Source organism: Gallus gallus, chromosome 15, assembly GCF_016699485.2.
Source record: "Gallus gallus isolate bGalGal1 chromosome 15, bGalGal1.mat.broiler.GRCg7b, whole genome shotgun sequence".
NCBI lineage: Eukaryota > Metazoa > Chordata > Aves > Galliformes > Phasianidae > Gallus > Gallus gallus.
Window position 1 is genome coordinate 1505448 of NC_052546.1, and position 22365 is coordinate 1527812.

A 22365-nucleotide genomic window follows, 5' to 3' on the forward strand; every position below is an offset into this window, starting at 1 on the left:
AAGAAAATAAACCTTTTATGAAGAGATGACATGAAAATGCAAAATTAAGTAGAGTGCTAATTTTATAAAGCCTCTGATTAACTTTCTCTTCTAGCTGGAAGAAAAATTCCCCACCAACTTTGATTTCTAGATCAGTCAGCTAGCGAAGTAAATGTGGTCACTTAAACCAACAGACTGGAGTTTTGTATCTTACTCTTGGGATAGTCTTTCCTTAGATCCTGTATTTGATGAGCATCCAAAACGCTCAGGCTGCTGTAACTTGGAAACACTGTGAGAGGAGAACTTGGGCCTTCTGCTGGGAACCACAAGAATTGTATTTCTAGTAGTTTGCAGCTATTTCCAGCCACGTCAGCAAGTAAAGCCTTGTCTATATTTTGTTTCCTCCCTTAAGCTTGAAGAAAGGAACGGCCACTTCCCCTCTTTCCTTCTCTATTTCTTTTTCATTTCTAAAGTCTGAAGTTCAGCATTTTCTTCCTGCTGTGCCAAAAGTTCAGGCCACTTGGTATTACATCCCACGTGGCTGGCTCTGTTCAGTCACTCCAGTGAGTCTCAGTGATATTTAGCTCAAAATGAACCTCCTGTGTTTGGAGGGGGAAGTAACCGAGATTGCTTACCTCCCTCTGCATGTTACAGGCAATTGCAGATTGGTGGATCCAGGGTTTTTAAAGAGGTCCCTGGGGCAGAATAGAATATGAAGAAGCTAGTGAAGTAATGTTAAAGTGTTGCCAGCTCTTTGAAAGAAACACACATGTGCGTGCATGTGTGGACATAAGGTGTATTTAATTTTGGAAGGTGAGGGATCCTAAATAAAGCTTGCTGGCTTTTCACTCCACTGATACCACGGTGAGTTCAGATGGCTAAATTTAGTCACCCAGACTGAACAGTCTTGGATTCTAAGACCACATCCATCTCTGTCCAAAAGCTAATTGCATATCTCTATGGTTGCTGTAGAGTCAGCTGGAGGCTGACAAGATAAGTCTTCTGTAGAAGGGCCATATGCTGCCTGGAGTCCTGCTTTGGCACCAAGTGGCTGCAGGGGGATTAGGGTTTTGAAGCAAAGCAAAAAATCTACCTGGAGGAGTTCTCTTTTTGCTACCCTACCCTCCCCCCAAAAACCCCAGTAATCAGTGAAGTATCAGTTATTTAGTGGATGCATTTCACAAGAAAAGATGAAACATAAAAGGCTCTTCAGGTCATAAGCACAGGATCATAACCAAGCATTTTGACTTAAGAGTGATGTCTAAGGTCTGCATAAACAACTTCTATCCCCATCTTCTCTCATTACGCTAATATTAAATCTTTCTAGTACAGCCTTCAAGCAAAGACCAAAAAGCCCTTTAACTTGGATAAGGAGATAATACACATCTGTTCCTGAAGACACTAATAAATGCAGCAGCTCTTAAATGTTCAGTCAGCTTGAGATGTAGCTGATTATTCCTTCTCTGGCATTTCTAAAGAAAAGTGGAAGTGACATTTTTAAGTATGCCTAAAACTGGAAATACATGTGAGAAATGCACAGAAATCGAGATGTGCATAATGCATGAACGAGGGAGAAGTAGGTTATGATCTTTGCACATCTTTTCCCTGCGTGCCTGCAACTTGGTATCTCTGTTAAGTATGTGGGTTGGCCCCTGAGAATGTCTTGGAAATGGAGTGGCTCTGCTGTATGCCTCCAGCTTGCTCTGCTGAGGCTTTTGCTCTGGCTCTGCGTGCACAGTAAGACAGCTTGATATTCCTTGGGTGACTACGCTGTAAAAGAAAACAAACTACGTTGGGCAGGACCCAAGGCAGAGAATCTGAGATTGTGCTTGCAGAGGAATGACAAACATCAAAACAGGATGTCCTCCTTTCTCTTCTTTGAAACAAACACTTCAAAAGAAAAATGCCTTTGGGACTACGCATGGGATACAGGCAAGGCAGCAACCTCCAGGGTTGCAAACAGCAACTCCTCATGCCAGCATTAACATGAATGAAGAAAATGTATCAGTACTGCACTCTCTGGGCTGCAGCAAAAGCTATGAACACAAATAGTCTGAAGGTTTCCCTAACCAGTACATTCCATCGCTTTGTCTCCTCTTCAGCAGGGCTTCCATCTTTACAAGACAAACCACACACCATGTCACCTCCTCTTACCTACTGTGTGCAACAGCACCCTCCCCACCTTCCCTCCAGGCTCACACCTCATGCCAGAAGCATTCCATTTTTAGAGGCAGGCCAGACAAGCCTAAGAACTCAGCCCTGCCTGCTTCTAGTGATTGGGCAGAGACCAGTACCCATCACTGAAGAGCTCCTGTGGGTCAGCTGCCATATGCCTGGCCCCTGCTGCTTGGTGATCACCTAGCCTTTCCTCATACCTTATGATTTCCTACAGTAGGTTACTGTATTTCACATCTCAGTACAATAGTAATTCCCAATCCCACCCCTTTGTGTGCTTGGAAACTGCAACCCTTGCCGCCATCCAAAACCACCGTGCTTCTGAAGAGATCCCTTCTGAGCCTACAGAACTGTACTGTGCCTCTCATCAACACTCTCAAGGAGTTGTCTTATTAGCAGATTAAAAAAAAAAAAAAGGAAAAATAAATAAATCCCCACCCTACTCATAATTGACCTAATTGGTGTAAAAACTGTTGTTTATAAAAAACAAATAACAACTTATAATTTGCAAAGACTGAAACGTGCCAAATTGTTTGCATGTCTCTGTCAAAAGCCCATGAATATGCCACTTGCTGTGGAAGGGAACGTCTGTGTCTAATTGATAAAATTCAGCCTTCAAAATGGATGATGTAAATGAACTAAGCAGCACTGTCAGTCATTCAGTTCTGGATTAGAAATTTATCAGAAACCTTTTTTTCCCCACCTTCAGATCTATACTGCATTTCCTGTCCCTTGGGTGTTTTTTCCCTGTTGTCTGAGCAAATCTTGGATGTTTTCAGTCTCCCAGGCTGTAACAAATGAACGATCACCCTGCAGCCATGACCTGTCAGACATATTTCTCGAATGCACACATTGCACAACTCCCCATCCCCAAGTGTGGGCATGGGTACCTGTTGGGATTCAGCGAAATACTGCAGTGGCTGGCAGCCACGTGGCTTGCAGGGAGGAAAAGGCCTTTGAGCCCAGACCTGAGGCTCCTCAGGTGCGTGCAGAATCTGCACAGTATTTTTCTCCAAATGATGACAGATTCAGGTGGAAGCGAAGGCAGGAAAGTGTACCTCACTTGAGAGTAGGACTGAGAAACGTAGAGGAAGGCACTTACCCATTCAGTGTGAGAGCCGCTGAGCTGACGGCTGCTGCTTTTAGACATTAGCAGAGTCTTCTGGTAGGAGAGGTGGGGCTGTGAACACCTCCGACTGCCTTCTTGGTATCTGAAAAAAGAGAACTCAATCAGTTGGCATGTTCCTCCAAACAAAACCTCAACCCTCGGTGAGCGCTAACTAAGGAAGTTTGGGCCCACACGAACTCCTCCTACAGACAGAAGTACCCTTCAACAGCAACAGTTCTGGTACGCATTCTGGCTCCAAAACTGGATGCTTCTTTGAAATGGAAAGTTAGGTATTACATGCTGAGTCTTGCTATACCGGTATCTTACTTAAGAGTGAGCTCAAAAGACTACCGTGAAGTAAAGACAATCTGCACAGACACCCCAGGACAGGGGGATGTCACCAGGAAGCTCTCTGTAACTCTCTGTGTCACAGAGTAACCCCCTCCCTAAGGGAAGAAAGGGTACAATGACTGGAAACCAGCTAGTTATCAGCAGTGTTTACAAAGTGATAACAAATACATCCAGAATTCAGATGAAAATGTGAAAGTTAGGATCTATATCCTCCTAAACTGACAATGTTTTCCTCTGGATTCCTACTTGAATAAACTGATTTAGACTAGCATAATAATACAACAAATTACCTCCTGGATAAAAAATATGTAGCATACTGTTTAGCCATTTTAGCATTACTTGCTGCATAGCACCAATGATTAGATAGAAAACCTGCACAGCTGTACATGGTTTCTTTTTCACTTGAAACTTCAAGCCATGGTCCAGGTGCCTTAAATGAGAAACCTGCAGTTCATTCCCCTATAATTAGCACAACCTGTGATTTAAGAGGCACTTTTAAAACTCAAAGATTGGATTTCAACCTGGAGTACAGAAAACAATTTCTACTTCACCACTGTTTTGGTCCTTTCCTATTGCAGCCCTGCCACCCCCCTGAAATTACTCCGAATATGAAAAGAACCTGTTGGAAAACAAAGCTAATGCCTTACAGAACACCCTGCCTTTCTGTTTTTATTTATGGGCTTTTAACATTTGGCATTGCTGCTTTTTTTTTCCCTTTCCATTTCAATATGAGACAGGGGGAGGGACCAGGAGACAGAAAATCTGGAGTATTTTGATCTTTGTGGCTTTATGTGGACTTCATAAGCTTTGTTTGTTCTACTGCCAAGCTTCCTTTGTGTTTAAATAGATAACAGACCAAGACAACTAATCATTTCCAACCAAAATAATAAAAAATAAAAACAAACCCCCAAAGCATTCCCTTTCTTTTCCAATTAATGATAGTAAACACGTGCTCCTAGACAAGGCTTGTGACCTCAGCACTTGGGACTTATTTTTTCTCCTTTTCAAAAGCCGCTGCCCCAGGCACAGATGGGGCTCTGCGCCCTCCACGTTTATGGAAAGCATCTTGAAAAAGGGCTCCAGGAGCATACTTCTGGGAAAGGCTGTTGTAAATATGATGCGTGAAAACGGCCTCACGTACCTTTAAAGAAGCAGGTTGGTCGCTAGTGCAACCATTTTTTCCTTTTGGATTCTGAAGGCTATTTATGGAGAAGGAAGAAATGCATTTCAATGCATTTCAGACAGGACTATGACTGTTATGCAAAATGCTTGCAGATTGGGAGCGGGTATCTGCTGGCACTATTCCGAGAGGCTTTGCATTTGAAGAGAAAATGTATCCAATCAAAACTACCTCGGTTACTGAAGTAAATAAGACTGAATGTCTCTGAAACCAAGATAAGTTGTTTGGGTGATTCATGGATAAATCAGTGCAAGGGCCTTTTTGCACTTAAAACAGTGATTTTGTAATGAAAATAACATAGAACTCAAGATGCTGTAGTGACACAGTTTTTCTTCAGCTTAAGGTTTTTATCACACTACAGGCTGTTTAGGATGACACATTTGTGCAGTGAAGAGTTGTGTGTCAACAACAAATGTATTCAGGATTCAATAACCTGGGAATGTGCATTAGGCAAAAGCAGAAAGGGACTCTATTATAATAGAAATAGGGATAGAACATGAACATTTCATGAATTGTTCATCTGGATTATATTTCTGCAGAAGCTGTGTGCTCAGTATGCACTCTTGCAGTCTCTAAGATTGGTTGTCCATATTAGAGATTAAGGCTCTAAATGTGAAAGCAGAAGATAGCCTCAAGAACTCAGAATTCATGAAGCCTGTAAAAGTCTACTTTACACCAGTCACTAAAGTGAAGGGGTAGGACCTTGCTTAGGTCCAGCGTGCTGCGTCCTGTATATTGCCTCTGGCAAGAAATAAGTGTACTTGTCTTATTTCCCAGGTCTATTATTCCTGTGGTGCGGTGGTGGAGTCAATGGAAAGAGGCCTGATTTTATCACCAGGATTTCCAAACAACTACTACCCAGGGACACACTGTGTTTGGCAGTTTTTCATTCCCATAAGAACACATCTTATCTTGGAAATTTTTGACTTTGACATTTTTGAGAGCTCTAGTGAAACTCCAACCCCCTGGGATGGCTTTCCAGCCGCTGCAATAACAGGAAATAAGGACGTGACTCCTCCCGAGGAAAACCTGGACTTTGTTCTTCAGACTACAAAATCCCCTCTTCAGAGCTGGATGTCGAAGGCAGCTCAGAATCTGAGCGGCGCAGGAGATCAGTCAAAAGGACTTCCTGGCCACCTAGATGAACTTCCAGGAGCAGCCTCAAAGAAAGATGAAGCCAAACAGATGTCCGAAGGAAACCAGTCAAAACAGATGAAGGAACCACAAGCGATTACGGAGACTCAAACAGAAGAACAGCCATTACCTGATTCTGGTGGTGCCACAACACAGAGACAAAATGTTAGCAGCCAAGAAACAAAAGAAGGTTGGAAAGGCAATATTTTGTTTGCCCACCTAGCTGCTAGTGAGAGAGATGAAAGTCTGGGAGAGAGCTGGACGCTTCCCACAACAATGCTGCCAGTGGAAATCTCCAGCCAACAGCCAGCAGTGGATGTCTGTCCCCACGATGTACTGTATGTTTCAGATCTCATCACGTTTTCCTCTCGTTTCTGTGGACCAAATTCACCTCTAAACAAGACCATGGTCTTTGGTTCATCTCTGGAAATGGTTGAGGTTATCATGGAACTCATTACCACCACCAACCGGGGCAGAGGCTTCGCAATGCTCTTTGAATACAAGAACATCACAGAACCCAACCCCGTGGATGCTGTAAGGCAGGAGAGAATGGAAAACATAATGATGCTGGCAATTTTAACAGGGACTGTCTTCTTTGCACTTGCTTTGCTCTCTGCCCTCTGCGTAGCCTGCAGGTAAGATGGTGGGTGTCTGAGCCTCTGAAGAATGTGATATTATCTGTACAGGACAGGAAAGACCAGAAAACAAATACACATTTTCTTTGCTCTGCTAATGCTTGCTGTCCTTTTGGTGCAGTAGTGTGTGGATGTAGAGGAAACCAAAGCCAGTTTCTATTCCTACCCTATGCTTCACAGTTTTCTTTCCCAGTTCTACAGCTCTGGTACCTCATATTTACTTCTTTCTTTCTTCTTTTTTTTTTTTTATTCCCCCTCCATCCCAAAGAAACACCTGAGGGGTGAGGTCTTTCTTGGTCCTTATTTGGTTTCAATACTTGTTTCTCAGTTTTGGGCCCCTAGTGGCCAATGGACAAATGCAGGATAGAGAGCACCCTTCCCCACATCTCGCAGGCAGGCTGAGCTGATAGTCGCTGTCTTCTCACTTCGATTCTAACCATCACTAATGCTCTGCATAAAAATAAGTAACTAAAATACTGCCGCTTGGAATTAAGATGCAGTTACCTACATTAAATAGTGTTTTCAATCTGAAGCAAGTTTTATCCGAGGGGTGCGCAGACATTTTAATTCTAACGCACTCACGAGGTGAGCAGATACCTGCAGAGCCTGCGCTCTGCCTGGGAAAGGCTGAGAGTTGTGCTGTGCTATCTGTGCCTGTCCCCAGATGTCATCTGAAAGGACTGGGCCCTGTGAGCTGTTGGTCAGCCCAGGGGCTGACCTAACTTGCTGAACAGCTACAACCAGCCAGTGACAAAAGCATTCCCCTCTACTCAATTGCTTTTATTTATTTTCTCCTGATGTATCTATCAGGAGAAAGCTTCTCCACACCCCAGCTTATGTTTGCTGTTTTCTTGGTAACTCTGGTGAAAACATTTCCTTCCAACAGATGCAAAACAAGGCAGGGACTCCCTAGGTTTTTGTGAAATGGTGTTTTTCAAATATTTTGACTGCACTGGGAGCATCAGAGAACTGAAACAAACACCATCCCTTGCAGGGCTCTGCTGGGGTGACTGCCTGTTTGAGATAGCACTTATTTCTCAGCGGCACCATTCGCCTGGTCTGTCCCCTCTTCCTGCACCCTCTGCCCCGTGCATCCTCCAACCCAGAAGGTCTCAGGGTGGCTCAGCAACTCCTCGTAGCTGAGGTTGAGTTGAGAAAGGAACGTTGTTTTTTGTGTGATTTTGGAGGCTGCATTACTAGCTGTGCTGAATGAACACAAAATGCAGGCCATCGCCATACTTGGAATAAGAGAACATGAGTGAGGTGGTGGAGCCTAAATATAGTCTTAATAATCTTACAATCAAATAAACTCTTGCTGCATAAAGAAATTCCTGCTTTCAGAGTCTGGGCTTTTCATAGTTGTAAGAGTTAATCTTACGTGTGCTACATCTGACTAACCTTCCTTTATAAAGACCTTGCTGAACGGTAATTTAGACTACATTTTTTTGCTAGTTCTAAAGGAAAACGTCTGGTGGAAAATGTCTTCCAGACACTAAATTATTTTTATACCCTTGCCAAATTTCAAAAGCAGCAGAAACACTCTGCCTTTGCTATGGCAGCATCCTGGGCTGATGCACATGTCGAGTAGGCAGTTCTTGCCATTTAATTTCACTGCAGCTATCCATGAAGCTGCATGTTATTCAAACCAAAGTACACAGCAGTCTGAGCTTCCACTGCCTGAAAGGTGCTCTGTGCAGACTGCTCAGAAAGTCAGGCCATGCCACTCACATGTAAAATTTGCTTTTTTGCTTCTCAGATATTTGCAAAGCATAGTAATGTTCTGCTATTGTTGACCAGCATAGAAAACTGAATGCCTTTTTCACCCTGCACAACTGTTATGCAGTCTGGTCACTGAGGACATCCTGCCATGGTCACCATGGCACAGCACCAGGGACAGGCTCACTTCTTGTAGCATCTGCATGGCCGCCTTTTCATTGCACTGTCACTTTTTTTCGGTAGGGAGATATATTAGATATTGACTGTATATAGGGAAGACTGTCCATAGACATTCACCTCATGAGAGGCCCTTTGCAAACCCAGCTGCCTGTATTCCCTGTGCACTATTCTAGGGAGGCCTCGATTACATTACACTTTTATTTCTTGTCAGATTTAAAAAGCATTTGCGATCTGACATGCTTGGAAGTATCGCACCATGCTCTGTGCTGAGAAGCCTCACTGAGGCTGCTCTGGAAGACTCTTTTTCCATCTTTCCTGCTCTAATTCTATGAGGATATTTCTCTCTGTCCCCAGCACTGCTGGTACCGGCTGGAGCTTGCGTATGGTTTCCAACTGTGTTCTCCTAAAATGCAGCTTACAATAAGGCTGCGGAGGCCATTAAGCATATCTAAACAATTTTTAATTTGAGCCCAGCAAGCTCTGTTTTATGCTTCTTGCCCTAAATAAAGGCTTGAAATCACGTGTTGTGTGATTTAGCCACAGCCCATCCTCGCTGCTGAAAATGCCAGGACTGCACGGGGTGGGCTGTGGGAAGAAATGAAGATGCTTTAATAACACAGCACACTCAGAAATGGGACCATCTCTCTGAGGTGTGACAATTCTTGCCCTGGCTGGAATGTGCCGCTGCAAAGGCGACCTCATCAGAAGATGCTAAGAGTAAACTTCAAGCTCTTGGCCCTGTAAACTTGCCTCCCACTTTTTCCTCTGCTTTGCTTGTTTCTCTGGTACCACACTGGCATTTAGCTGTTTTTTTTACCATTTCTATGTGATGCTCTTGCTCAGCTAAAAGTAGCAGGGAGCTATCCTTGCCAGGATTAGAAATACCCCGGGCCAAGCTTGGCACCTGCTGCCACTCCAATGCACCAAGTCGTCAGCAGTGTCTGCTCAGGCTCATTGCATTCAGCCAGGGCAAAGCTCTCTGGGGAAACTCCAAGTCTCCACCACACTGCAGCTTTTGTTTGCTGTTTGGGGAGGAAATGAAAGCTTCAGTTGTTAGTTGGCCAATAATTCTAATTACTTTTGGCCATGAGGCCTGGCTCAAGCAAAGGGGTATTTTTTATTTTCTTTCCCAAGCCTCAAGAACAAGAGACACGTCCACCTTATTTAATTTTAATCCCATCCAATGCAGCCAGACTTTTGCTTGATGGCTGCAACCTGTGGATTGCAACTGCATTTTACATCTGCATTGCCTGCCAGTGACTTGTTTCCAATTACAACCCCTCTATGCATACAGCTATTTCTTCAAGTCGTCGTGTGCCATTTCAGTCCATACAAGCCACCCTGCTAGGCACAGCCTGCAGCCTGATCTTCTCCTTCCTCATTTAACACTCTCCTAAAAGATTCCAGTCACTTCTGGGCTAAAAGCAGAGTTTTTCTCTGCCAACCTCACGGTAGGCAAAACACAGAAGCCTCTACCTGCCTGTTTGTAGCTGTCCTCCACTTCTGTGTCCATCTATACGGAGGTAGTTTAGTTAGGAACACAGATGGATAGAGAGAGCTGGGGAGCACAGGGCAATTTTCACAAAGCTTTCAACAGATTTGAATATTTGCTTTCCTTGGGAAGGTTTAAGCAATTTTTGTTTTTAAATTGCACATTCTTTTAACTGATGGAAACCAAACTATTTGTACACAGGGTGTTTCATATGCATGAGCTATGCACTGATCTAAATCACTGCCCTCCTTGGTGGACAGTCACTGTGGCATACCATGGGAGACACGGTCTAGTTGGAGAGAGTGCTAAAGAAGGCCAAGAGCCCAAGTTCCAGAAATGAGAGCTTCTCCCCAGACATTGGGGCAACAGTTCTGAGTAGAAGGAATCAAATTTCAAGTTGCCATCAGAAATTTTTTGGGGAGTGAATCTAGGAAACTTTAGCCTTTCTATGAGTTAGTTTCTGACAGTAAATCAAACTGTTCAGTGGAATCAATACCCAAACCATGATGAGGGAAGAAAAAGTTAAAAAGAGGACATTCCAACCAGTTAGCCTTTTCTATCCTCATTTAAACTTTCAGAGGTACAGGACTCTCCTCTCTCCTACCTTTCTTCTACTGTACTTGCACAGTATTTCCTACTTGGCTTAATCTCGATTCTCCAATGAGGAAAGACCTCTTCTCCTTGGAAATCTCTCTGCTCCCTCTCCACCAACGCAAGTTAAGGAAGAGCTTTCCCTGCTTTAGCCCAGCCGATGTGATCTTGCCTCCTACGGTAACAGCTGTCCTTCTGGAACCCTTCTGAATTAAATTCTGAAGTGCGAACTTGCTCTTCTCTTTCTGCAGTCTCCTCCAAACTCATTAGGAATAGTCTTGGAGATGCATCAGGCTTTTTTTTTTCTTCTCTCAATTCAATTGAGAGTCAATAATCAGTTGTTAAGTCTTCCAGTGATACAGTGAAGATGGAGCAGATGCTGTCCCCTGGGCAGACCTACCAGGCAGCCTCTGAGCCCCCATGTTTTAGAGAGAAGCAGTAATGAAAAGGTGCCTGAAAACTTGTAATCTTGCCTTCAACACACCCCTTAGAAGGCACCACCACAGACTTTGTATAGAAGAGGTTAACTGCCTTAAACGAGCCCCTCCAGCCATAGATATGAGAGAAAAATAATAAGAGGTCACATATCGCATTAACACCTGTTTTCTGCACTATTGCATGAAGAACTGCTGCACACCGAACTATTCTTGCTTCAGTCATGATCACATTCAGCTATTCATGACATCTTTGCATCATATTCATCCAGTATGTAAATAACACTTATTTCATGGTACAATATTAATTAAAACTAAAAAATAAAATAAGATGAATATGATTGTGTCCCTACAGTCCAGCAGGCACATTTAGCTGGTAGTCATCTGCCCTAGCCACTCCTTTTAATAAAATGGTCATGCAGATGAACATTTTATGTTCTCTGCTTGCCAAATACAATGTAGATTGCAATCCTGACTACAGAGATGGAATTGTCTCACAGAGTAAGAACATTGTCACTGCTCAGACCAAAGGATTTCAGTCCTGCTATTTAGTTACTGATGTGAAAAAGCACATCAGTATGTGCTATTCCCTATGGAGAGAAGGCTGGCAGGACTTTGAAGAGGTCTGAACTCTGTTCCCACTTTCGTGGTGATCATGGGAGGAAGACAGGTCTTTCTCCAGATGACTTCCCACTGCATGAGCCAAGACCTCCCCTTCTCTGGGTCTAACTCACTCGTGGGCTTGTTGTTGTTGTTGCTGTCTCTCCTTTTCAGGCAGAGAACGTGCCCCAAAAGGAGCTCATCCAACGTATGCAGTGACCAGGAGGTTAGTGCTAATAGCTTCAGCAATTTCTGTTTCTCTCTTTCATATTGGCTGTTGCACTGTTTATCTGACAATGTTTACTGGGGCATGTTCTGAGTTGTAGAACGGGATCCAGAACTCTGCTGTTGATATCAATGAGCTCCAGCTCGTGGTGCCAAGTCGGGAGAATGAAAACAACAACCACTCTGTCAGCCGGGAGCAGGCGGGTAAGCGCGGCGCACCCCGGGAGCAGGTCAGGGCACCCCCCGGCCCCAGCCTGCTAATCAGACCGTTTCTCCCCCCACCCGCCTCCCGCCTTGCTCATGCACAGCTGGAGAGCTGCTTGACAGCAGAAAGGCTTTGTTGTGGGAATATCCCTTGCTGCTCTCCCCCCTCCCTGGGAGGGCAGTTCCCCTGGCAAGGAGCACGCGGGTACAGCTTCAGGACACTGCCAGCAGAAGCCGTCATATTACACAGCGTTGCAGAGACACTGGGTTAGCAAAGCTAAGGTGTCTGCTTCAGGCTGCTACAACTGCAGCTTATAACAATCCATAAATTGTGGATGGCTCATCTGCCCCGTGTCTAACCTTGCCTGGAAAAGGATGAGTTTTGTAATGCTTACATTGGCTTTGGACATGTTTGACTGCTGGAGCTGACTTTCTGAAGGGCTTTTCGAGTGAGACCGCTTTAGATGTGTGTTTCCAAAACAAGAGCAGAGTTCCCCAGCCAAGCTGCAGATAACATCACTTGTTGCAGTTTTGAGTCACAACCAATGAATTCTACTAGCACTCCTTTTGGGGGAAGGCCAACAAGGAGCGACTTCACAATACACTGCTACACACCATCAGTTTCCCACAAGACCATCAGCTTTTACACACAATTCTCACAGCGATATATTTCTCAAAAGCTAATTACTTGCTGCCAGAGATCGAGGAGATCACAGCCAGGAGCCACAGGCAGAGCTGTCCTGGCCTGGACCAGAGGGGTAGGCCTTGGGGATGCAAGCGGGTGTATACACCTGCAGCATATGGCTGCCTGTGGGAGCAACATTGCCAGGGTTCAAGCAGAAAATGCTTGCACGTCAGGGAAAAAGCAGAGCTCACCATTAACAGGAATGAGTAAATATGGGTTAAAAAAAAAAAAAGTTCTGATCTGTAGGAAAACCTTGTGCATTTAGTACAGTGGATTTCAGTTTGGGTCTGTCTTTATCAAACAGCAGACCCAATGTTGTTCCTTTCTTCCCCTCACCCCCTTTTGTCTCATTTTTAAAAGCTTGTAGGTTCAGGAGAGCAAACTTGGTCCAAGCTTAGTTCTGACTGGTGTAACAGCTCAAAGGGGCTGTCTCTGGGGGGGGAGAGGGAAAGGTGATTGTCATGGAAGAGCTAGGAACAGACGTTTTGGGCTCTCCTCAGTTGTTTTTATATGGATTTTCTCAGTCACTTCCTGCAGAGGCAGCACAGAACAGTCTCCTCAAGATACTGACCCAGACGTGCCCTCTTCCACCTCTGCTGTGACCACCGAGACAGGGAGTGATGAAGTGTTTATTATTTCTGCTGGACCTGGAGCCAGTGGACTGAGCTTTACTACCTACAGAATACAGGTAGGAATGCTCCTGGACATCGCTAGAGACATAGCAAGCCACACAATGTCCTTCTTGGACAGCACTTGTCACATTCCTACACTCATGCTTGCTGCCTCGTTTGCAAGAGTAGTAGTGACCGAGCCAGGCAGCTCTCTGAACCATCAGGCAGAGATGCTACAAAAATACATGGGCTGTGATCCCTCGGCCAGCATCTTCTCAGCTTTGATAAGATCAGGTTGACAAATCGACCTAGAATATTATAGGTGAGAATGCAGAGATATGCCACCAAGCTGAAGCACCAGCTCTCAAGAAATATCTGTTAATTGGCAAAGATGGCATTCCATTAAATGTAATATGCAGTTAAGAGCATCATTTGTAACAACCGCAGACAAGAACAGACCCATTCCCGCACACCACTACCAAGTGGTTAGGGAAGTTCTTCAGCTCCTCAGTTTGTCAGAACGTTATGTCACTGTCTCCTGAGCTCATGTGAAGAATTAACATTTATTCTAAAAACCAAACCCTTAAAGGGAAAGCATTGACACCCTTTCAAATATACACATACAAACCTAATCATTTTAGTAACCTTCCTTTTTTTAGCTCCTTCCTCTTAACTCCCAATCACTGACTTATTTAGAAGCAGATGATAGCAGCCAGACCTGAGACTTTTGAGTTCTCTCTTCATCACAAGTTAGCAACTATCAGTGTAAGTCCTTTCTAAGCCTACCTTAAAACCTTTCCAGGTCAACACTGTCCAACATCCTCCTTTTTTTTTCCCCACAAGAAGGGAAAGAACCAGTGTAAGGAACTTACCTGCCTCAAGACAGTCCACATAATGTTTATAATCACAGAGTACAGAGCAACAGCATTCTGTATCCCTGAATTGATTAGTAAGTTACCCATGGAGGCGGGCTGATTAGAAATTTCCCTCACTAGTACAAAACATATGCTGAACTCCTCCTCCAATCAACCACACTGATTAACAGAAAAGAAGAAAAAGAATAGGGAAAACAGCTCTAGTGCTCTGCCTGACTGAAGCACGTTGCTTTCCGAAGAGCAGAGCACACACAGTGTATCAGCACCCAGATCAGGCACTCTTGAACCCCTCTACTTCTTGGTCCTTCTTTCCAGTGGAGAGAGCTTCACCTTGTGGCAACCACTTACAAATACAATTTCTGGATAAAGAGAAAACCCATTTTCCTTTCTCTTCCCCCTCACTAGTCAGAAGGAAGAAACACAGCAAAACATTTCTATTATACCATGCCTTCCAGAAGTAAGTATAGCAGATTTATGTGTATATATATACATATAACACAGTGTTCACACAATTCTAAGTGCACATAACCAAAGAATTAAAGCAATTCACCACTGTACTAACTCAGAAGGCTACTCCTTCTCAGTTATGTCTTTTTTGCACACAAGGAGTCAGTACTAACCCCCCAAAAGGTCAAAAAACATACCTGGAAAAGGTGAAGGGCCACCGTTAGAAGCACAGGCTCTTCCAGCACAGCTGCAGGCTATCCTCTCTGAGGGGGGTCGAAATTGGGCCTAGCAGGCCATCAGCGCACCTGCGCTCAAGCTAGGTTAATTGAAGGTTACTAAATGTTAGAGCTAAAAATGAGTTCTGTTCACAGTTTAGTTTCCAGGTGTGTGAATTTTTAGGGTGTAAGATGCATCTGGCCACCAAGCTCCCGAGTTTTGTTCCTGAGCCCTGCAGAAGTTGGGTACACAGCCCAGTGTCTGTAGGCCAGCACTGGGCAGGCAGGAGTTACCTGCCAGAGCATCACTGCTTTCTGGCAGGAGCTGAGAAGTGATCCTCATGTGGAGATAAGTGTGAAATCCTGAGTCTGTACAGCAGAATAAATAATGTCTTCAGATTCACCTCACCCAAAATGCTTATTTAAACAAAGCAAACTACAAAGAGCGGCCATGAGGAGCTGCAGGGCCCTGAGGCCTCCCCTCAGTCTCCTCTGCTCCAGCTGAATGAACAGAGAGACTGCAGGTGCCACCCACACACCTTGCCCTCAGACTCCTCACAACCTTTGTCGCCCTCCTTTGGACATTCTTCATTAGTTGTATGTCCTATTTGTTTTAAAGTATCACTCAGTCTTTGGCTAGGTTATAACTGTGATCTGACTTCTATCCAGACAAGTGTCAGATGAATAGGTTTTGGGTAAAGAATGAGAGAGTACTTAAGACATGTTTTTTTGCTAAAAGATTTTTAAAAATCTAGAAAATATGTTATTAATCTCAGTAGCTGCTCCCAGTGCATGTCTCAAAACCATCAAAATAATAAACCCTAAGACAGCCTAAAGAGGCTTCTCAGCAGAAGACAGCTAGATTACTATATATTTATAAAGTCTGTTACTTTAATCAAATCTGAGACTAAGAACTTAATATTGAAACAAATTTACCCAGAGCATGAATAGAACCTCTGCCAGCTTCCTACAGAGAAGCTCATTTCTCGCCTCTCTGCCCATCCTTTTCCAACTCGACATTGTAAGGAAACTGTTTCTTTGATTTGTGGAAACCTGGGAGATTTTGTTTGTCAGAAATAACAAATGACAAGCTTTTGGTCTCTTGGGCCTTTTAAATCCAGGACACTGTGGGATTTGTTTCAGACTATCCTAAAGAAATGTGTAAACTTCGGGAATGTGGATTTTGCATTCTTCTCGTGACAGCCATATTCACACAGCTGAAAATTAAAAATACATGCAGAGTTATGGAACAAGGGACTTATATTAACAACAGGTGAAGTGTTAGCAAGCACAGAAGAAGATTCATAGGACAGTGAGGCATTCTTTAGTTTTTCTGCTTCTAAAGCCACATACGTATTAAGAAGAAAAATTGTGATTTTAAAATCAACATAAAAACATAGAAAGTAAGCAAGCATGAGATCCTTACAAGTTGGCCATAGTTCATTCCGATGTCAGAGCAATTCTCATACATAGAGCTGCAGAGAATGGTTTCATGTGCTCAGCTCCCGACGATGCCAATTTTACACCTGTCTAGACATCTTAAGCTCCTGGTAAAGCATGTTTTCCACCCAAAAAAACATTTCCTATGTGAACTGAAAATCCCTTTGTCTCCACTCTGGGCCTTGTGTCTCTTGTTCCTTTTACCACAGACAGTGAGAACAGATTACCGCCTTTTAAAAAAATTTTATTATTCCTTTAGTTCTTCCAAAACTGAGACTAAAGAGCACCACTCACTTCAGTCTGTCTTCTTGAATCATGCATTTTTTAGACTTCTAAGTCTCTTGTCTTTTCCTTCTGGATTGCTTTCAGTGGGCCTCACTCCCCCACCCTGGGGGTTTGTTTCCCTATAGAGATGCAGCTGGAGTCTTCCAAGAGCCAAGCACAGAGGAGGAATTATGTTTTGCACAGCAAAGTTTAGTACTGTAATCTGTCAAATATATCCAATGTAACGAAGCTCCAGCTATTTGATATATGCAGTTAGTGGTAGGATTCTGTTTCTTACCTAAGTGGAATTTCCCAATTTAATATAAAACCTGAAATTGAAGAAGCAAGATAAAACTGCTGCCCAGGGAAGCCACTGACCCCAAGGCAGCATGTTGAAAGAGAAACAGAAGTAGCATTCTTGTATCTTATCTTGAGGAAAAGAACCACTGAAAAAATTGGTTGCTTGCACTAAAGGCCACTTTTTGAAGTTCAAAAGCTGTTGACAAAAGACATTGCTAACAACACTTATTTACTATTTTCAGGACAAAAACCTAAAAAGAAGCGTCACAAGCCCAGGCTCTGTGTCTGACTGGATGACTTCTGGTCACATGGCTGCAGGAGCAGATACTGTTGAGAAGAAGAACGTCCAGATGGAAAATCATTATCCCAGACAACGCACGTGGAGTGCCCGCACTTTCCATGACTTCCTGGCTCCAATACCACAGCTACAAAAAAAGTGGTGTAGTTGGACCACCAATAGTCCCTTCACAAAGCTGGTTGACAACAGCGTAAGTCTTGCTAGGAGAAGAGCATGGGGTGGTCAGCTTCAGTGCCCCTACTTTGCTCCTCTAATTTGCAGGTACAATGCACATCTTGCCCATCTTGCTCAGTGTACTGGAAATTCTTTTGCCTAACTACACTGTAATTTATTCTGGCCTTCCTGAAGTGCTACGAAGCTGCATTCATCAAGTTTTCTGACATATTCTCTTTTTTTTCTAGTGATACCTTAAATTTGACATATTACTGTTGCATAGCAAGGAATCTGCAGGCATGGGATATATATCTAGGTCTCTCTGATCACTGTCATCAAAGCAACAGAGTTTGTTAAAAAGCTAATAGAGGATGTTCCTTGTTTTCTATGGTAATAGCAGGCTTTTACAAAAGAAAATATCTTACCTGTACCATAACAAGGAATTTTAACTTTTAGTTAGTTCCCTTGGGATCAATGGCTCTTAAGACAGTTGCTTTTCAAAGCACGACTACTAATTTTTTATTATTTTGTGCAGGGTTTTCCTACAGCTGCAAGAACCCAAGGCATTCCAACCAGAAAGGTGATTTCAGCCACTGAGATAGAGGGAGCTTCAGAAACTCTTTACTCTGACTCATCCGTCAGCAATGCCTCGTACCCCCTCACTCTGTCTGCACAAAGGCAGCGGAAGCTAAGCTCCTGCAACTTGAAGAAATCCAGGTTTGGAAATCCTTATTTTGGATTTTTAGCTGGTTCCCCTGACAACAAACATGTGAGGTCCTTGGATCCCTCAAGACATCTAGGGGCAGCATCTCCAGTTAACAGCCAAAACCCCAAGAGTACTCTAGAGAGCTCCAACCCCTTGAAAATCAACTTGGCCAGTGCTTCAAAAACAAAGGACCTTGGGGGCGAAGCAGATAAAAACAAACCAGTTTTTGTCATTTCTGAAGAAGGAGATGATCAGCAGCCTCTGGTCCTAGCTGAACATCTTAGTCAATGTGGAGATCATCTGTCTGAACCAAATGCTGTGTACGCAGTAGCAGTGCCAGATAAACAACCAGTGGTTCTGACTGTTGAGGGCAACACTTCTGCCAGTTTAACATCAAATCTTCCATTCTGGGCAAAATCTCCTGGTTTATACAAAGGTCAGGTGAGGGTCCCTAACTCTCCCAGGGACCAGCAGAGCTCATCAGTTGTAGATGCTAATACCAGTGAGACCTCACAGAACTTTGATACCCTAGCTGCTCCTACACTATGTCAAGCTTCAGTCCAGTGATACTCTCAGAAAGACTGAAACACAAAAAGAGAGGCAACAGGCACATGAACAGAGTGGAAGCAGTGCCAAACAGTTGTGTGACAGCTATATATGGACACAACTTTGTTCAGAGAGTGGCCTTTGCCTCACCACTGGGATTACAGCTATACGTACTACAGAACAGCACAAATACCATCCTCCCTTTTGCTCATTAACCTCAAACCTATTCTTCTGCATGGAATTTTGATATGCTTTATTAATGAAAGCATCTGAAAAGTTATTTCACGCTGCAGGAAATCTTTTCTGGAGAGAGATATGAAAGTCATCTGAGATCGTTAAATCGTGGTTTATATCTGAGATGTAAGTTAGTCCTCTGTCACTGTGGTACCCCTTGAGTCTTTCTGTTAGAAGCTATGAGTTAAATTGTGCTTGTAGGTGTGCCTGTACAAGTTAAGAATTCATCATACACATTTGCATACTGTTTTGTAAACAATTCTAAACATTTCATAACTTCCGCACTCTAGCAAGCATTAACATCTCTAATATTAAAAATCATGATTATCTCACATACTAACTCATTAAAGAAGAGTGGAGACAAGCTGAGCAAAACTATACTAGATGCTAATTTTATTGAAGTCTGACCTAGCTTTATTTTTGTTGGATCTACATAAGCTTTCAATGCCTCAGTCCGCTACATTTTTAAGCAACTCCTCCTGGCAACAGGAACATGTGTACAGAAACACTGAAATACTCATTAGGAATAGTCTTCAGCATCTGACACTTGGATATTTGCAGCTGCTCTGATCCTATATCCACCAACTATTTATTACTGGTAACGCACACTGACTAGAGAACTATTTCCTTTCCTTTCGCAGGCAAGACTTAAAAGGCAAAATTAAGTGTAGCAAACTTTGAGTGCTCAATTTTTTTTAATTATTTTTTTTATTTTTAGAAAATAAGTAGCTGTGCCACTCTGACTAGAAATTCAGGGCATTCAGTAGAGCACAGAACCAAAGGGAAGCCTGCTTGTCCTAATGCCTTTAATAATCCCATCACTGTTGTAATTACCTCCTGGAGATATTTTCCTGTCTTTGCAAAAGAACCTTGCATATTCAACTCACAACTTAGAATTACTTTGCTTTAAAAAAAATAAAATTAAAGAAATTCCCTAGGAAGCTGTATTTTACAGCTGACATAAGATATTATTTTAAAGCAAATTATAATATAGAACAGGTGCCAGGAAGAAATCTCCCATACAAGTCTCCTGTATTAGCTACAGTGTGTGACAAGTGAGTCATTTTAATCCTTCTATGTTAAAGCATTTAATTCTGATTCCTGGAATATTTAACTGAATTATTTATGATTTCACCTGCTGTTACAGTTTCCATCTGCCACCTATTAATGTCTGAGATATGCAACACAGGATTGTAGGTTTTGCCTAATATTTTGTGTATGTGTCTACACAGACATAAGCCTTGCATCTAGTAACAGTGGCAGCAAAAACATATGCCTTGTAGCAGTTGACTCAAAAATGAACAGCAGACAAATCTCAGCATTTATTATTACCAGACTGTGTTGAATAGTTTTGAAGCATAAAAGTCTGTCTCTAAGTTCTTTGCTTTATTTTTAAATTAATGTAACATAATTCAGAGGGATGAATTAATATATTTATGACAAAAAGATATTTAGAAGCCTGCAGTATTCTAATGATTTCCACTGTGTTAAATTCATACACATTGTAAAACAGAGTCAATGCTATGTTACTTATTACATTTCTAGAGATTGAAGTACTAAAATCTACTTTGGAAAAGTAATTGTGTTCAGTTATTGAAAACACCTACATGTGATGGGCTGGGAAAGTGGCTTTTTTCAATAAAAGTATGTTTAACTATTAACTTCTGCAATGTAATGACAGTTTATTTTACTGAAATACTAAGTTGGATAGATGTTGCCCCAGAGCACCAGGTTGTGCCATGATGCACCACCAGTGCCACTACTGCAGCATTCAGTTAAACACCGAAGCTTTAGAGCATGGTTTTCTTCTCCGTAACCTAGTTAGTGAGGTCATTTACATTGACTTTCTCTATTACATATCCTTGAAACCAAAGAACAGAGGCAACCATGAACACCAGAAGCACAGCATATGGGAGACTTAAGCTTAGATTCCCGGCTTGCTTTTTGAAGTTTCTATTTTTTTTTAGACAGATCACTAAAATTAACTGCTAAAGATGTCGATATCTTTTGTTTAGTACCTTCAAAGAACTTGAAAGAGATTTTCCTCCATTTCAAAATTCTTCACAACTTGAAAATGGAAGCTCTGAGTGCTATAATAGTTCCACCTGTAAATACCAACTAAGATTAGTTCTTAAAACAAAATGCTACTATAGTACTCGAACCTAACAGCTATATTATTTTAAGAGACATGTCACAATCTTTTCATGACAGAAAACCCCACAGCTCATGGGCTCTGGATTCAGCTTTACCTTTGTGGTAATACAGTCGCTTTACTGTGCTCTTTTGCATACTGTAACTAAGCAGCAAATGGGATAAGCATGCTAAACACTTGCTGAAGAGGAGGAAAGTTTCAATCACAATTGCATGGGAAAAATGTGTCAGAATGTTATGAGATCTAACACTTTTTCAGTTATATTGCATTTGAATAATGTACACTATTTAAAAAATATAATTATTCTGGAATATGCCAGGCACTCCCTTCAGCGTGTTATGTAGATTGAATAGGACATTAAAAAAAAAAGAAACAAAACAAGACTGGGGGCATTCCTTGCTTATTTCATTGTTGGATACAGAGCTTCAAAATAAAAGCTTGAAGCTATACAAACCGACAAGAATCCTGTGCACTAGGTTTCTTACTGTCAGGTAGTTTACATGGTTGAGCACAGAGCCTCAATGGGAAAACAACCAGAATGATTTAAGGTGCAAATGCATCCTAATTTTTAGGACATAGAGTAGCAAGCTGCAAGTTTGGTTAAAGTGGAGTACTGTCTTTCAGTTTAGGTGCAGCTAAACTACTGTCACTCTGTAGATTAGAGAGGGAAAAATCATTCATAATTTGCTAGAAGAAACATGAATTAAAGGTTCCTGTCAGAAATTAAGTTTTTTTTTGTTTTGTTTTTTTTGTTTGTTTTTTTACAGCAGTTGGTTACAAAACATTCTTAACTGTGCAGTTTTCTCCCCCCTCCATGAGAAGGGCACGTGAGTCATAACTAAACACAGTGGATTCAACTATTCCAGTCAACTACCAGATCTTATTCTAAGTAATTAAAGATTAATTTGGATTGCAAGGAAAAAATGCAAGTCCTAAGCCAACACTTACCTAACGAAAGCAAGGAACTGAAACTCAGTAGGACTGAAAAGAATACCCAACAGAGACCAAATATAGCTTCAACATATATTCATGGTCTGTCTAGAAATGTCTTTGATGTTAAACCTCATATGGCACACTTAGCATTTTTTATAATTCATTTCCTATGGAAACTAATGAGCTTAAGGGTGAAATTACCTCATTGAAAGTCAAAATGGTGAAGTGTGAAGAAAAGAAGAATGACCTGAAAAGCAGATTTAGAAGCAATCTTTGCATATTAAGCATTGCTATGGGAAATAGTATAATTAGTTTCTTCAGAAGTTATTCCTCGGAATTGTGTAAGTGGTATCTGAGTTCCAAACATCCTGCAGAAATAAAGTTAGATAAAATAGTTGGAAAAACTGTAAAATCCCCACACATTCTTTCAAAACCAAGAGATCTTTCTTCTAACTTCCAATAACATGACCACCAATGGCTTATTTTTAGAGCACACTGTACA

The 22365-nt window shown here is 42.3% G+C and overlaps 2 protein-coding genes across 4 annotated transcripts in view; one reads left to right on the forward strand and one right to left on the reverse strand.

Annotated features, from left to right (window-relative positions):
* The window catches only part of GOLGA3 (golgin A3), a 56892-nt gene extending 42019 nt beyond the window's left edge, over positions 1-14873 (reverse strand). The window contains exons 1-2 of one of the 2 annotated variants that reach the window (XM_046901200.1): positions 14820-14873; positions 3257-3365 (exon numbers count right to left, since the gene is read on the reverse strand). The gene's annotated coding sequence lies outside the window, so the exon portion shown is untranslated. Of the gene's footprint in view, positions 1-3256; positions 3366-4754; positions 5202-14819 lie in introns of those variants that run through there. The other variant, XM_046901201.1, reaches the window with a different exon arrangement.
* Positions 1-20439, forward strand: part of LOC771494 — a 31436-nt gene extending 10997 nt beyond the window's left edge. For both annotated transcript variants that reach the window (XM_001234771.7, XM_040648294.2), the window contains exons 2-7: positions 5571-6562; positions 11750-11801; positions 11902-12004; positions 13214-13377; positions 17084-17329; positions 17828-20439. In XM_001234771.7, coding sequence (XP_001234772.4) covers positions 5571-6562; positions 11750-11801; positions 11902-12004; positions 13214-13377; positions 17084-17329; positions 17828-18565 — 2295 coding nt within the window. In that variant the 3' untranslated portion in view covers positions 18566-20439. The remainder of the gene's footprint in view (positions 1-5570; positions 6563-11749; positions 11802-11901; positions 12005-13213; positions 13378-17083; positions 17330-17827) is intronic.
* The last annotated feature ends 1926 nt before the right edge of the window (positions 20440-22365 follow it).